General features: G+C 40.7%; 1 protein-coding gene across 1 annotated transcript in view; it reads left to right on the top strand.

The window, feature by feature from the left end:
- The window catches only part of Vstm4 (V-set and transmembrane domain containing 4), a 92,820-nt gene extending 76,754 nt beyond the window's left edge, over positions 1-16,066 (top strand). The window contains exon 8 of the mRNA XM_015498909.2: positions 14,690-16,066. Coding sequence (XP_015354395.1) covers positions 14,690-14,815 — 126 coding nt within the window. The 3' untranslated portion in view covers positions 14,816-16,066. The remainder of the gene's footprint in view (positions 1-14,689) is intronic.
- Positions 16,067-17,685: the final 1,619 nt, after the last annotated feature.

The raw sequence follows: 17,685 nt of genomic DNA on the forward strand, positions 1-17,685 counted from the left end.
TCCCTCCCTTCCTTCCTTCCTTCTTTCCTTCCTTCCTGTCTTTCCTCCCTTCCTGCTTTTCTAGTTATCCATCTTAATGGGTGAAATGGTATTTTATTATAGCTTTAATTTTCATTTCCTGATGATTAGTGATACTGAACATCTTTTCATGTTATTGTTGGTCATTTATATACCTTCTTTGGAGAAATGTCTACTTAAATCCTTTGTCTGTTTTTTAATCAGCTTGTTGGTTTGGTTGTTGTTGTTGACTTGTTGGAGTTCTTTATGTATCTAGGATATTGTCTTCATCAGATCCTCTGTTTCACTGCATAATTGTTGCCACAAAATTAATGTATACTCATGGGTGTTTTATAGATTTCAATATTGCTTTAAAGACAGTTTAGTAATAAATGAGTTTTAAGTAATAGTGGCACTTTTTTTTTCCAAAAAATCTTCACATAATGATCACATCCTACATTAAAAAAAAAAAAAAGCAAATACCATGAAATCTGTGATGATTATGTGGTAAAATATGATATATAATTTGGCAATTTTTTTCACCCAGTCTATAGATTGCCTTTTTAGTCTGTATTTCAGGTCCTTTGATGCCCAGAAATCAGACATTTTAATGGGACCTCTTTAAGATCAGGGAAGACCTGCCTTACTCACTTAAAGCATCCCCAGCAGGGAACCTGGACTCTGCAGGTGTCTCCCCAGCGTATGCATATGTAGTGAATAAATAAATGACCTGATCAAGTGTGAAGCTCTGTGGTTGGAGCTCCCAATCTTCTCTGCCCTCAGTGTTGTCCAGAGACTGGGGCATTGCCTAGAAAAAAAAAGGTTGGAAAAGTAGAATACCAGGTCCCAACCCAGACCTACTGAAGCAGAATTTGTAATTCAACAAAATCCCAGAGGAATCTGGTGGACATTAAAGTTTGAGAAGCATGCCTCTGGTTAATTTACCAAACTAAACATCCATTTCCAGTTGGATCAGGACCCAGAGTCACTGACCTACACCTCTGGCAAGAATTTCATTTTACATTTGAGTAAGAGAGTTTACTCCACCTAGGAGAATGATGGGTAATCTTATTTATCAACAAAGAGAATATTAAATGTGAGAATTTGAAATGGTATTGTAACCCTCCATCATTTCTGCAAATCTCTTATGGCTCATCCTCAAATATAGCCTCAGCCCTCTGATCTCCCAGGGCCCCTCCACAGGTAGAGAATTCTGGTAGGTGACTGAGACCTGCTTTCCTGGGATTCCCTCAAGTTTAAAATCTTCAGCAAACCACCCTCCTCTCATGAAACCTAAGATCAGAGCACTCAAAAAGAACAGAGAGGAAGAAGTTAATTTTACCGCAGTTCAAAGTGACCCTGTCTTATGAAGCATCTTCTCCTTACTTGGTTGGAAGCCATGGAATGGTTAGCCCGGGCTCAGGTACCATGCCCTGTTCTGCGTCTCCTGGTATAGGAAAAGAAGCCCCCTCCCCCAGCCCTGTTTCTATCATGGAGAATGTTCTGCGACAGTCCCAGAGTTTTTCTCTGATCAGTAGCAGAAAAGGGCTTTGAGGGACATTAGACATCAGCAATAGAATTCTGAGAGGATTTTAATAATAATCCAAATCCCAGCAAAATTATTTCCAGAGGACACACATTTCAGGTTTCTTGAAGAATGTTTATAATAAGCCGGAGAATTTCTCTTGTTGTCGTTAATGTGCTAGAACTGGTTTCAGTTAAATTTTACATGAAAAGGATATATTAACCTGCATAAAATATGTGCCTAATCTCGATTTAAAATTAAAAAGAAGGAAAAAAATCCACAACCACATGTACAATATATTGCCCCAAGTAAAAGCCTTGGGAAAAAAACAAAAACTTTGCTTGTACCATGCTAGTACCATTTTTACAGAGATAAAAATTCTATGCCCCCCTTGGTGCACATGCACATCCCATTATTGTCACGGGGAGTTATATATGTCGACTGGAGGGAGAATCAATGCCGAGGCTTTGGAAGGGATTAGAGTGGAGAAAACAGAAGTCATTTGGTTTCATGGGTTTCCTCAGGTCCAGAGAGAACAGGCGCTGGGCTTTAGTAAACTGGAAGTGATTCTGATCAAGTGGAAGCAAGAATATTCTGTACTAGGGAGCCTGGTCACCCTGACACAAAGCAGTCATTTCCATGTGGGCCGTGCAGTTCATGTTACCTGACAGTATCGGTAAACACCAACTAGGGCGGACGCTTCTTGGCTGTGTCAGAGGACAATAGATATTGGTTGAGACTGATTTTGTTGACAATGGGCTAAGTGATGTATTTTAAGACTGGGTAGCACATTAAGCACCCAGTTCTTGGAAAAAGTGAGACTCCTATTGCAGAAATGCCACAGACAGAGGCTGCCTCATTCTTTTCTGTAAGGGTAATGTGATGGTAGTTTGAGAGGCCAGGTGACCACCTCAGGGCTCTGTGTTTCTCCTGTGTACTGCACTCTTGATCCATTCTGATCACTTTTCTGGCTTCTACCTGTTCATTCTCCAACCCTCACTGAGCACCAACTGGTAGTATGCAAAGTACTATAGGGTCAGGGGCATGAGCCTGTTCATAGGACAAAAGTAAACAGGTAAGAGAGACAAGATAGGCCACAAGATGTTCCAGACAAGAGAGGGGCATAGACATCTGGCAGATCCTACTCCATGGTGAGCTGCCCTAGTTGTGCAGCCTATCCTGCTCCCAGGGGTCCTGGTAGGTCCCACTCTAGGACAGGCCTGTCCCTGCATGTCCACAGGGACTGTCCCTCCCTGTGGAACAGTAGCTTGTTTTCCATCTCAGCTTGGCTGATTTGCTGCCTTTATTGGGCACTTCATTTCTGGGATCATTGCACCATTGGGAAATTTTTTTTAAAAAAACTTTTTCACTCTATTTTATTTTTGTAATCTCATGAAACAATATCATTTCTGCTCACATTTGATTTTTTTAAGCCTATTTCATTTAAAACATTGGTTTTGAACACAGAGTACTTCAGAGTTGTTATTAAAAGACTTTTTCAATCTTGAATGAAGAATACTAGAAATGAAGTGCCATTTTTGGAAGGAAAGAAAAAATCATCAGCATGTCTATAACACCAAGCTCGGCCTCCAAAGTATCAGGAAGAAAATCTCTACATGAAATTCTGAGTTCACAACAAAATCATGGTGCATTTGAGGGGAATTTTTATCCCTAGCCAGACTTAATTATAATTTCTTATTATAACTTTCTAAGGTCAAATTTATAAATTATCAACAAGCATATGTGATGACCCCCAAACAGTAAGACACAGCCTCTTAAATCTATGGTGAGGGTATGCATAGAGAGATAAAGAATAGAAATTATCAATTCATCCTATATGCACCCATTGCCAACATCATATACAATGTCAATTTAAAAAAATAAATAGGCATGATTATTGCTGTTTTAGATTTGGTGTTAATACTTGTTTTGTTTCTATGCAGAATGGTTATGACCTGACACTAGTGTGATATTAATGATGATAGTGATGATGGTGATGGTGATGATGGTCATGGTGGTGGTGGTGATAGTGGTGATGATAATAATGATGATGGTAATGGTGATGATGATGATGGTGGTGTGATAATAAGGCTAATGCACATACTTTGGGGGCACTTTCCATGTGTACTCACTGCCCCAGTACTTACCATAGATGCACTCATTTAACTCTGGAACAATCATAATTGCCTCCATTTCAAGAAAGTCAGGAGAAATGATGTAGGTCATTACTGGAAAGGTAAATCATGATGAATGCTCTAAGTGGAATACAGGAAGAATCTCCAAGTGTTAAAATACAAAATGAAATTTCATTCCTTAGCTCTTATTTTTGGACGTGGTATCTGCTAGGCATTGGACTTATATTTTTATAAATCTTTGTCCATCCTTAGGTCTTGATAAAGACCCTGGATCTTAATCTACATATTATGAAAAACCACTGGGGAATTTTGTGTGGGGCAGTGAGTGGCATGGTTTGACTTATAGTCTAGAAAGATTATCTTTCCTACTATTAAAAAGAATTCTTTGGTACTGGCCTGAGGCCCAGGGACATCCATCAGCCCCTAGTACATGCTATACCCAAGGAGTCTAAGTGTCTTCTTTGCATCTAAATATTTCAAAGGAGCCAAACATTAAAGCAGTATTTGCTTATAATCTATAATAAAAATAATAGCAACAGCAATAATAATTGAGCTCATATAGAATTTACTATATGCATATCAGATACTTAAGTCCACTGTATGTACTAATACATTTAATCCTTAATATGATACTATAGGAAAGATAGTACTATGAACCCTACATTGCAGATGAGGAAACACAGGTACAGAGAGGTTATGTACCTTGTTTAAGGTCACACAATTTGTAAATGGCAGACTTTCTGTCACTAGGAAAATATGCTCTTAAGCACCATTGGACAGTCCTTTGCGTAATCCAATGAGTTGAGGAGAGTATTAAAAGCAGATGATTAGAAGACTGAGCATGTTAAAGATTGCAGATTCTCAGAGTGTACCCCTTTGTTGAACCAGAAAAAAAAAATACTCTTTTTTTTCTAAGCAAAAGCAGTCTTGAATGACACTGCCAGTAAAAGTACTTTTGGAAGGCAGCTGGGAATACATATATCCATGGTCCATGGGGAGGAGAAAATGAATAACCATATTAGATCATGGAGCGGTCACTGTGCAACTATGAAGTTTCATGTATCAAGACCATTATCTGTAATCACATTTTCGCTTGCAAAACATGCATTGGTGAAACCTAGAGGCAGCCATCTGTCTGATGACTTATAAAATCTTAAGCCAGTGAGATTTAGCCCTAGGCCTTTCTGTGTTTGGCTTCAGAAGGTTCTAGAGATAACCATCTCTCTCTGTCCCCAAAGCAGTTGATCTGTGGCATATATCTGTCTGCATATTGAATTAATTCTAAGAATGTGCTTTGCTAAATATCTTTTGAACTCTAGGGAGTCAAGTGCATGATATGAATTTGTCCTGTCTAGGATCCCAAGGTGCCGCAAACCTGGATAGGACTCTGAATTCTTCATCTCCATCCAAGACTTCTCTTCTAAGCTCCAAATCTTTCCTGTCCCACATAGCCCCAGAGCACATTGGATTATTTACAATTAGTCACTGGTTAACCACACAGAGGCCGGGGGTGGAGGTGGGAATCTGGGCTGATACGATACTAAGGCTTGTAAATAACTGAAACCACATGAAGTCTTCCCTTTCCTCCATTGCCCTCCCTAGTCCTTGGCTGCTCCATGTATCTGCCTTTGGAAAGTCTTGGGTTTTGTGGCTTCAGGGTTCCTGTTCCCTGAAACCAAGCCAGACTTCTGATGAGGATGGCACTGGTTCTCTTCTCCCTCTGGCTGTTCAGTTGGAACACACACTGTGCACTGAGTGGTGCGAGCCTATCCCAAGCTTCGTGTGATTTGTACCAGTGATCCTTCACTATTTTCTGGGCCTGCTGTCTACCTGTCTGGCTCACCTGGATACATGGTATTCACATCTGAGCATAGACATAGCCTTGATCCTGCTTTTGTAAATGCTGATGATAGCCATGAACATGGATCCTGGCCAGGACTCATGGGCTCTGAAAACAGACTTCACCTGGCCACCCAGAAACCTTGAGCAAGTTTCCTGACTTTTAAAACGGGTTTGCTCATCTGGAAAGTGGGTGTTATCATTGGACCCACCTCATAAGGCCAAGGTGAGGATGGAATGTGATGGAGGATGTTGGTCCATGGTTTCTGGGTTCCACTCTAAGAAGGACCGATGCTCCTGCACTGTGTGTGCCATCTCCCAAAGCCACTTCTGGATCATGTCCTTTGATCCTTTGTGTAATATTTCTCTCTTGGAAAGATCTTTCATTTGTTGGTTTTTATTCTTTATTTTTACTTACCCTACACATCAGAGAGCTCTACCTCTTCTTTCCATAACATGTTAAATGTATGCCAATCAGCAGACCCCTGGAACTCAAAATGAAGTCAAGGTTACATCCAAGGCATGTTGATCTCAGTATCACCCATAGGAGCCATGGCATGTTTTTTTCTTTCCCAAGTTGACTTACAGAGACTCCCAAAGACCCTTCTATCCACAGAGCTTACTGAACCCACAGCCCATCCTCCTTGGTGGCCAAGGTAGTATGTGTTCAGGGAGAGTTTGTTTTACCAGTTACTTCTCTGTTGAATAAAAAATGAGCACTTATCTTGAAGGGAGAAGAGGAAGTCTGCCCTTAATAATTTTCATCCTCTCTTGGGTAAATAGATTCCTGATAGCGCAACTCTGTAGAACTGCAGGTTTGTGTTTTCGCTTGAAGGTGACGTTAGCATAAACATCCTGTGTCCTGGTTATTGATCTGTTGCTGTGATAATGGTATTACCCAATTGAACTTTTGACATTGGGGAGCTTGCAGTGGCTGCAATTGCATTTTTCTTTTACTCCTGCAAACTTAATTCAACTTGCACATCCAACTGTGATCTCTATGAAAAAGTAGTATTTTGCAGGAGTCTGCATAAGAGAACATTAATTTTCTCTCCCTCCCTCCCTCCCTCTTTCCCTTTCCCTTCTCTCTTTCTTCCCCAGTAGAAATGTCAACTTTTTAGCTTGAATCATGGAAACACACCCACAAAATGAAATGCTCAGAAACTGCCCATTAGGAGCTTGGAGGGTGGTGTGTTCCAAAGAGATGTGTAACTTCTGAATCCCCTGGAGTTGGTTTTTGTAGTGTCAGCTAAATCAAGTCATTTCTTTTCTGTAGATGTTCTTTCCATAATCATCACCCTATAACTGGGAAGGAAAGGCTTAAATTAGAGGTGGGAGATGCAGCCTGAGCTGTCATCTGTGGGTGCTGCTCTTCCCCACTGGCGGAACACAAGGGTGGGGGCTGCTTGACAGGCTGTCTGGAGCTGTAGCACTTGCACACTCCTTGCCCACCCTCAAGGGAGGAGTCCACCAGACTCACAGATCTGCACTGGAGATCTGTGCTGTATGATAATCCTTCCCTAGTTTCTGAGGGGATGAGGAGGTATGAGAATTTAATCTGACTCAGCATCTGCCTGTGAGCACTGGAGTTGAAGTCTAGGATGGGTCATTACTGTGCCACTGACACCTACTAGAATGGTTATAAAAGAAAAATAAGTGCTGACAAGGATGTGAAAGACTCAAAACTCTCACACTTTGGTGAGCAGGAGGGAAGTTTCTTATAAAGTTAAACACACACTTGCCAAGTGACCCAGCAGTTCCATTGCAGGGTAATGCCCTAGAGAAATGAAAGTATCCCCCTAAAGACCTATGAGTGGATGTTTTTGATGACTCTAACCCACTTGTCTCTCAGCAGGGGAATGGATATGCTGACTGTGGATGGGTATGCTAACTCTAGAATACCCTAGAACACTTCTCAGCAATGAAAGGAACAAACTATTCACAAAACTTGGATGAATCTTGAGGGATTCAAAAAATTATATACTGGCAGTTTCAAAGAGTTACATATTCCATAATTCCTTTTAAGTGACACTAAGAGACAAAATCACAGTGACAGAAAAGAAATATGTGGTTTCCAGAGGTTAGAGTTGGAGGGGATGCATGACTATAGAGAGGTATGGGAGTGGGGGTCATTAAACAGTTCTGTATCCTGATTGTGGTAGTGGTTACAGAAATTTACACATTAAAATTCATAGAACTCTGCACCTAAAAGTCAATTTTGCCCCATGTCATTTTTTAAAAACCTCCTTTATACCACTGGAAGACAGTAGGAGATATAAATAGAATTGTACTCTTTGGACTGAGTGTGCACACATGTGGGCACAGGTGTGTGAACCTGCCTGCAGGTTTGAGAGGGCATTGTATATCTTTAAGAACAAAGCTCAGAAGCATACTTAGAACATTCTTGGGTTAACTTAAAAATAAATTCATAACAATTTATTATAAAATCCCTTCATTTTTTACCCATTGGGCAGTTTAGAAAGAGGGAGGAGGGAAATTCCAGAGGCTCTGAGTACAGGACGATATCACATGTATGCAGAGGACAGTGTCAGGGAGGTCACCACAAAAGCCTGGTTGGGTTTTGAAGGAATTGAGATCCACCTTGTATACAGGGCAGGAGGATTTCCATGCCAAGGGTTTTAGCTTCAACAGAAACCTGAACTGGGAGACTTCAGAGGGACGCCTGGGAGGGAGGCCCAGCAGATCACGTAGGCTATTTTGCATTCATAGCATAAGCCCTGGTATTTTCAGTGGTCTCTGGATGTCCAAAGTACATAAATGCCTTCCCCTGGGGCATTGCAACCTGTGTCATTATTGCTAAAAGAACTTCTCTGATATTCTAAATAATGGGTCAGATCTTGAGGCAGCTATCAGCAGGTTCCTGTGCATTGAAGGCATTTGTCCTCTGGCCCAGCTCCTGATGCTGTTGGCATGGTATTATAAGCCTCTCTTCCTTTCTCCCCTAATCGGTGAAGATCTTTTTCCACATGAAAGCAGCAGACAGAGATTAAATGCTGTCACTTCTCACCAGCTGGTCCTTCTATTTAGCCATGGGAATGTGAACCCCAAAGCTTTGACTTATATTGTATATTTTGCTTTGACTGGGAGTGATTGGCATTTATTTATCTGATAGAACAAAATATCTGGGCAAAGGCCAGGGCCTCTGCCACGACTTATGGCACCTTTGTGTAGGTTACAAAAAAGTATCCCTTGAAGAGACAAACTGCAGAAGCGCTCCCTCACCACTGTGGGAACAGCCCTGCATCCTACAGTGATCTTGGGATCACTGAGTGTTGGGTGAATTTCATCCCTCTGTCATCCAAACCTGGATGACCGTGAGTAGAATGCAGGCTGGTCCAGGGGTTCACTGAAGCCAAAGTCCACACTCCTTTGTCATTTTTTTCTGCACCATCTTGAACATGTCAGCCTTGGTTTTCATTCACATTTCATTTGTTTTCATTAGAAGGAACAAGAGACCTTGCCCAGAAAGTCTAAGCAGACAGGCCTAGTAGAATCCCATTCCAGGGCCATGAGCCCTTTTCTTTTCTTTTTATTTTAATATTTTTTTTAGTTGTTGATAGACCTTTATTTATTTGTATGTGGTGCTGAGAATCGAACCCAGTGCCTCACATATGCCAGGCAAGTGTGCTACCACTGAGCCACAGCCACAGCCCCCATGAGCCCTTTTCTATAGGACTTTTCTGTCTTCTCTTTGGTGCATCCCAGACCTCAGCCCAGTTTCTTTCTGAGCTGCAGCTTCTCTGCACATCATTTTGCTTCATCTTAGGTCTTCAGCATAAAGAAAGGCAAAGAAAGAAAATCAGCCTGAGAGAGCTCTCTGGAGGAGTAGGGGAGAGCATAGGGATTGGGGCAGAAGTCATGCGACAATAAAACTGACTTTTCTCATGCAGAGGCTCTGTGTTCTCAGTTTTAAAGATGAGAATAACCTTGGGTTCCATCCCAGCTCTGGGTTTAGTTCAGATGCTAAAAACTGTCCTGCAGCAGTCTTGACATGTGGCGGCCAGGCTTATTACTCAGATGGGGACATCACAGCTGGGTCTTGTTTTGCACCCCTCATGCTGGAGCCAAGTGCTCTTCTTAGCAGTTAGAATATAAACACCAGAGTCCAATGCTCTTTTCTGAAAGCTGGAGAAGTGCTTGTGCTGCCAGCCCACCACCTAGATCTGTTGTAGCCCAAAGACAAGGACAAGTCACAGAGGACAGGGCAACTGGGGTTGGGAGTCATGTGTAGGAGGTATTAGTCCTAGGACCTTTTTTCTCTAGCCCTATTCCTCACTGAATCAGGGATCCATGCACAGACCTTGGTCCCCTCCAAGGGTGGGATGCTCTCCTCAGCTGTTGACAGAAAGTGCACGGATCTCTTGTATCCACCCACCCTAATCAGGTAGTTCATCCCCTTTTCCTCCAGGAGGGCTATTTTCTCTTCTTCCTCTCTCTTCTGTCCCCACCTTGGCTAATGGACTAGTGTGATAAGGCCACCACAACAAAGTGCCACACACTGAGGGCTTGTGCAATGGAAATGTGCCTTCTCACAGTGCTGAAGACGGGAACTCTGAGATCAAGGTGTTGGCAGGGCAGGTTTCTCCAGGGGCTCTGCTCCTTGGCTTGCAGATGTATCTTCTCCCTGTGTCTTCACATCTGTCTCCTTTTGTACATGTCTCTCCCTAATCTCTGCTTCTGATAGGGACATCTGTCATCTTGGACTAGGGCTTGTGATAATGAGCTCATTTTAACTTTACTAGTGTTTTAAAGAACCCATCTACAGATATAGTCAGTTCTAAGTACTGGGGGTTAGCACTTCAATATGGGAATTTTGAGGGACATCATTTAGCCCCTAATAATGAATTTCCTAGAATTTGTTAATTTCCAAGGTTAATTGTTCCCATAATTCTTGTTGATGCATGAAGAATTCAGAACATGCAAAAATGGATGGTATTTTGACTGACTCTCTAGGGAGGAAGCAGTGATACATTTAGTACCTTCTTTGGGGCAGGCACTGGGCCCATATGTTTACAAATCTCATTTACATCCTCATTGTCCCTGATATCAGGGACAATGATACCAGCAAGGCATGTATCATTGTCCCTGAGCACCAGTGAGGCAACTGGCCCAAGGTCACACAGCTTACATTTGAACTGAGGTGGAAATCCTTCCTGTACCTGTGCTCTGAAGTCAATCACAGGATGATGCCAAAGGGCAACTTTTCTCACCTCCTCTCCGAGAACACTTTCATCAAATTAAGAGAAGTTTCTTTCATTCTAGCCTTTTTCTGTATTGACATCTGTCTGTATCTGCCCTCCAACCCCCCTTGCTCATAAAACCCTCCTCCAACCTGAGAAGAGAATTCTCTTCGGCTGATGGGAAATGTTTGATTAGACAAGGTGTTGGGTACATATAAGATACCAAGCTGCTGAACAAAGCAGCCCATCTGTATGTGTGGGTTCTATGTCCATGGATTCAACCAACCACACATTGAAAAATGTTAGGAAAAAAAAAATGCATCTGTATTAAACATGTACAGATTTTTTTCCTAGTCATTATTTCCTAGATATTTTAATATAACAACATTTGCATAGTATTTACATCATATTAGATATTATAACTAATATTATAATATTATATATATATAATATTATATTATAACACAACACCATTTTATACAAGGGACTTGATCATCTTTGGGGATCTGTGAAGTTCTGGATCCAGTCCCCCTCAGATACCAAGGGACACATAGATAACAAATGGTAGCCCTTTTTTGAAGGATAGAAAGAATCTGACCAGGAGAGTCTGAAGGCTGGCCGGAAGGGGAAAAAGCATAAACCAAAGAGCCCTGGAGAGAAGAAATGGCAGCACTGCTTCTCACATGTTTAGAAAGTTCTAGGGCTTTTACTAAGGGGCTACCAGGACTTCCCAGCAGTTTGTTCACCTCTGCTGCCTCTTCCACAGTGACTATAGCAACATTTGGACATAAAGGTACAGCTCAGGTATGAGACCTGAATATCCTACTTTTGCAATTCCCTTTATGCTTTCATGGGACCTAAAGTGATAAGCTTGGTTGTGAACAGCCTGTTCAACATTATTAAAATCTATACTCTGACACTAATGTCCCTTAGACACCAAAGCCCCTGATGTTCAAGCCCCTTATGTAAAATGGTGTGGCATTTGCATATAGTCTATGTACATCCTCTTGTATACTTTAAATCATCTCTCGATGACTTACAATACCTAATGTAGTATAAATGCTATGCAAATAGTTGTTACACTGTATTGTTTAGGGAATAATGACAAGAAAAAAATCTACATGTTCAGCACTGATCAAGTTATTTTTTCCCAAACATTATCCATACACAGTTGGTTAGATTTGCAGATGGAGAATTTGCAGAACTTGAACTTCTATCCTTCCTGTACTTCCAAGAGTAGGGAGGGGACTTGAAAGGGCAAACTAACAAAATACTTCCTGGTTCATCTTTAGAGACTCCATGGCTGCCCTCCAGTTCTGGAATTGCCATAGACACTGGGAGTGATTTCTTAATTAAAGTTAAATTGGGTTTGTCTAATTGGGATTGCAGTGAATTTTCATCACCTGAAACACAGGTGGGGCCCTGCAGCAGATCTCTCACCTGGCTCTGCTCCATTGCAACCACATGCTGACTTAACCATTACATACTGCTCCTGGCTCCTGGTTTTACTACCAGTTCACTAGTCTTATTTAGTCTTAATCACATGCCCCCAATATTTCTCTAAGCTACTTCTCAGATGCACTTAAATCTTCCACTGAAGCATCAATGCAAAGAAAAGTAGCTTGGTGAAGAGTATACATTTGCCCCCTTTCATTGGCGATTAAGAATTTATTCCCAGTTAAACACGTTAGGAAATGTAATTAAGCAATGGTTGATGGTCCTAGACAAGTGTGCCTGCCAGAAAAAAAACAATAGGTTCTTTAAAGATGCCAAGGACTGATATTATGCATCTTCTGTTGGAAACTGTATGCACTTCACTATCCCGAGCCTCCTGTGTGCTGCCTCATATCTTCAATCAAATTATTATATTCCAGAAATATGCATAAGGGAAATGATTGTACACATTTTATGGTGGGTTGTTGCTTGTAGCAGTAATTGAAATACCTTTTCCACTTATGAAAGTACTAATTTTATTTGTTTTTATTGCTTTTCTAGATGCAATTATTTATTTAGTGTGCTTTGGCTTTATTAAATTATGCTTACTATAGGAACATCATAAAAATGTATGAAAACAACACATCAGCCCAGCCAGCCTGGTGACCTGTATTGAGAACGCTAGTGTTATTTTTCATATCCAAACGTAATGAAATAACTTAAGAATAAACAGATAATCTACACTAGAAAACAATGCAATTTCAAGGTAATGCAATAAAACACCTGGACAATATGATTTTATAAATCTTGGTTCTAAAATTTACATGAGTTGGGTTTTGAGTGCTTATTTGAGGACACATGGCATTTCTAAATGGAATCATTATAATGTGAAATGTAATTAAACGGAAAGGCAAGAATGTAAACAGGGTTTTTGTTGGCTGGTAAGATGTGGAAGACTAAGAAGCAATGTAAAGACTTTTGGTCTTTACAAGCAGAGACTCTCATCCCTAGGTAGGGTCTTAACTTTGAACTTGAAAAGCAGCTAGACAATCTGTGCAGTTTGCTTGGTAATCAACTGAACCAGAAGGTCCTGGATTTAAGGAGTTTTTGCTCTTTTTAGTTATACATGACAATAGAATTTGTTTTTATATAATTATACAAGCATGGAATGTATATTCTTCTAGTTAGGACCCCATTCATATGGATGTATATGATGGTAGGATTCACTATGATGTATTCATAGGAGAATTATTTCAGATTCATTCCACTGTCTTTCCTTCTCTTATTCTCCTGGTTCTTCATCTCCCATCCTTCATCTTTGCCTTGTGCTTCCTGATCTAGTATTATGCTCCCTCTCAAAGAAAAGAGGCTTTTTTTTTTTTTTTTTTTTTTTTTTTTGCTTTGGCATTTTTTTTCAAGAAACTTAAGTTGAATGTAATCAATTTACTTGTCCTGAATTTTCATGAGATAAATAAACTGGCTCCTGGTTTTAATATTAGTTCTTTCTAGTCTCTCCTAGTCTTACAGGTATGCTAAACATGTTTATCTGAGCTACTTATCAGATGCACCTGAGCCCTCCATTGAACCATCAATGCAAAGAAAGGTAGCTGGGTATAAACTTTTAAAGACCAAAGTCAAAGCAACAGCAATCAATCTAAAGCCCAAAACCTCATTCTTCCTTTCTCCCTCCCTCTCTCTCTCTTTTCGTGGTAATTATTCCACTTAGATTTCCTGGAATTAACATTGTTTATATTTTCCTAAACATTACTATTTTACTCAGTATTTCAAAATATTTTCAATGAGTTGAACAAAATAGTCTCATAAAAATGTTGTAAGATTTTGTTCATTTACATTCTACTCCATTTCTCATTCCCTATTTTTACTAATTTATGCTTTCTCTTTTATATTGATCAATTTATTTTTTCAGTTTACTTGTTTTATGGGTGATTCCCAAGCATCAGCTTTAGATATTCTATTGTTTGTCTGTTTTCTGATTCTTGCAGTCTGGTTTTATTTTTATTGGTTTCTTCCTTCTGTTTTACTTTCTGATATTTTATTCTTCTTCTAAATTCTTGAATTGGATGCTTGATCTAAATCAGATATTTTCCCATAAGCATGTAAGGCCTGGATTTTTCTTGAGCAGTGTTTCAACCATACTGCTGGCAAGTAATATTTTTTTATCATTATATCATCAAGAGACTCTGAAATTTTAGTTTTATATAAATTAAGTCCTTTATATAATTCCGCTGGGATGTTTTGTTTCTGTCTCGCTTTTTTTCAGAATGAAAGTTTTCTTTGTGGTTTAATGTTAACCACATTTTGGAGTGTTCCTAATCAACTTGAACACAGCTCACAATCTTCCTTTGCAGGGCATAGTGTTCTATATAAGACAATGAGAACTGTTGTATTAACTATGTTATGGGTTTTATATATACTTTAACTTGGTCCCCATGCTTTTCCCTTTAAGTCCCTCAAAGGCTATGAAAATGCATACTTTAAGATACATATGTGCTGTGGAACTGTATGTGGTCAGCTACAATTGTGTTGTTGTTTTATAGCCAAAGATTGCTGAGGAGAACTTGACCTACGCTGAGCTGGAGCTGATCAAACCCCACCAGCCTGCCAAAGGTGTCCCCACCAGCACCGTGTATGCGCAGATCCTCTTTGAAGAGAACAAGCTGTAGTGCCACCATTTCCTCTCCTGTGGTTCTGTTATCCCCACCACCCAGTTATTTATGAAACCTCAGAAACAATGTCCCTATTTTTATATTTTCACTTGTGCCTTCGCATGTGGTGGGGAGTCCCTTCCCAACACATTCCAGGTGCCTTGGAAGGTACGAGGCTGCTCCCCTGCAGAAATAGGAGCTGCAGCCTTTGGATGAATCTCCCCAAACAAGCTGTTCTGGGGCCTGAGCCCTGGGGCAGAAGGACTCTGCTTCTGAGAGTACCTCAGGAGACTGCTGAGCCAACCTCCTACACTTTTTCTCTACTTTCCCCGGATTTTATTTTGTTAAAGTCTTTTAAAAAATCTTAACTGTAATCTGCCACCCTTCCTGTATCTGTGATATTGAACTCCTGGTTTATAGCTACAGGAAATGCCATTATAGGCCAAAGTGTAAGATGGTAGATATGTAGTAATTGGTTTTCAAAGACTCAGATAACATTGCCAGGGCACCCAGAGCACAGAAACCCACTGATGACAAGCAGCCACTTAGGATGGCATCCATTGTTTTAAATAGATGCACAGATCCTGGTTGTTTAATGGCAGAGGGGATGATTTGGGGAAAGCCTGAGGTTTGTCTTTGAAAACTCTGGTACCTCGTGATTCTCAGAGGCTTCAGGTCAAGAAAGACACCATTCTAAAGGTCTGCTGGTTTCAGCAGAATGAACCTAGATGGATAGAGAAACATTGCTTACCCTTTTCCAAAGAAACAAGTTTGCCAACAGTGGACACACTAGAGCAAGTGGGGCTCTTCAAAGTGTGCTGAGCTCAGCCGACTCACACTGAATGCCCACTTGTGGGAAAGCAAGTCTTCCACCAGGTTCCCTCAGGGTGGGGGAATCAGGAATATAAGCCATGCTGAAAACGTGTGTCACGAAGACCCTGTGCTTGCCAAGTGCCTTGCCCAGCTCAACCTTTGACATGAACTGTAGTGGGCTTGGGTGAGCATCATGGATGTGTGGAACATAAATCCATGAAGTTGCTCTGTGGACCTGCATGATGTACAGAAATCTTGAACTCGCTGAAGATGGATTCATTTAGGAGAAGTCATCCTGTCACTCTGTTTTAAGGATGTTTCTTGATATGTGAGTGTACTCTGGGTGGCTATTTACTGCACGCTATAGAAATTGACTTTGTAATGGACCATTGTATATATGATAAATTATCTATTTTAAATACAGTCGGGGTATGAATTGTGCCCCCCTCCATATCACTATGAGACTTTGGTTGAGTTTCTTATCCCCGAATAGCCTCAGACTCAATGTTTGTGTAAAGGTGAATTAACCTCTCGTAGAACTCTTAAGGGTAAACTGGGATAATGAGTGTTGCCAGATTCTGGAAGCTCTAAATTGCTACACAGTCTTTTTTGACATTTATGCTAAAACAAATCTGCATTTCCAAAGTAAAAATTTCTAAGACTTTCATTGCAATAGCTTTAAAAAACAAATTTTGGTTCACAAATTTAGCCTGACAATAATGCTTCCAAAGTCCCACGATACCTTTCCAATAAACTCTTATGGTTTATTGGAAAGGGTCCAAATGGAAGTAGCTATTGGTTTCCTGGAAACAAAAATGGCCTGCCTTTACCAAGTGGAAGTCTGTCGTCTCTGGCTGACACCCTGCCCTCAATGCCAGGTCTGAAAGCTAGTGAACACACCATACAACTTTTGAGGAACCAGCACGATTCAGAAGAACTCACTAGAAAATCCCAGGACATCCTTTTTTGGGAGAGGACAATTTATGGTTAGCATACCTTTCATATCATAATTATCATAGGTAATATTTTATCATGGCTATGTTCCAGCAGATGGTTGTATAGTATTTTGGGGACACAGGAGACTAAAGAGCCATATGGACAGGTAGAGCCTTTGGGGTTTCAAGAGGGAGGAAGAGCAGGGCACATGAAGAGGAAATGGTGGAGCAGGGTGACAGAGTAGAAGGCAATATCTTCTGAGGCCCTCAGGCCTCCAAACCCAACCTTTTAAATCTAGTGAGAGCTTAGAGTCATCACATATGGAAATGAACACATTCCACTAAGAATAGCATGTGCTTTTAAGAGCCAATTAAAATATATCTGTCATAGATTCATTTCAACCCTTTTCTCCCAAACTGTGCTCATAGCTGCACAAATCCAAACCCAGGTGTGCAGTCTGCTAACTATCTCCTCCCTCTGAAAATGCTTCTCCTGGGGTAGTAGGAAGCTACAGAGCATTCACACAGAGCCTGCCTCACCGTCATCTCCAGGAACAAACCATCCTAGCTCTGCTCACATGGGAGGCACTGGATGATTTGAACCCGGTTTTTGTTTCAGGTGACTATTTTTGCCATTCTTGCTATTGTGAGCTTAAAAATGTGTGTCTATTTATCCATTCTCTATAAGAGAGACCCTATACTCATGTTTCTAGAACTAACTAAAGGGAAATATAATTCTTCAACAAGAAATTAGAAAAACTTCTTCAATTTATCATATAAGAACAACTATAGATGAATCATTTTCAAAGTGGACAATTGCTGACAAAAGAAGATTAAAGCAAAGGTTGGTCAGAATGCAATGGCTTCTCACAGGCAGAATGCAGGTAAGCTCAAATTTGGTGGGGAATTTTGACCTAGGCCAGAGTTGTCATGGACCTGTTACAGGAAGCAAGAAAAGGTCATGAAATCACACCCGAATGAAATTATCTTGCAGAGTCAAAGCTCAAAGCCATAATGGAGGAAAGGGCTGGGATTCCTTCAGGATCAGCTCTTTACTGTGACTCTGGTAGTACATAGGGAAAAGAAGAAAAAGCCAGGCCTGTCCCCTTCTGATTCTTATTGGTGTGAAAATGACATGGG

This window comes from Marmota marmota, unplaced genomic scaffold (assembly GCF_001458135.2).
Source record: "Marmota marmota marmota unplaced genomic scaffold, marMar, whole genome shotgun sequence".
NCBI lineage: Eukaryota > Metazoa > Chordata > Mammalia > Rodentia > Sciuridae > Marmota > Marmota marmota.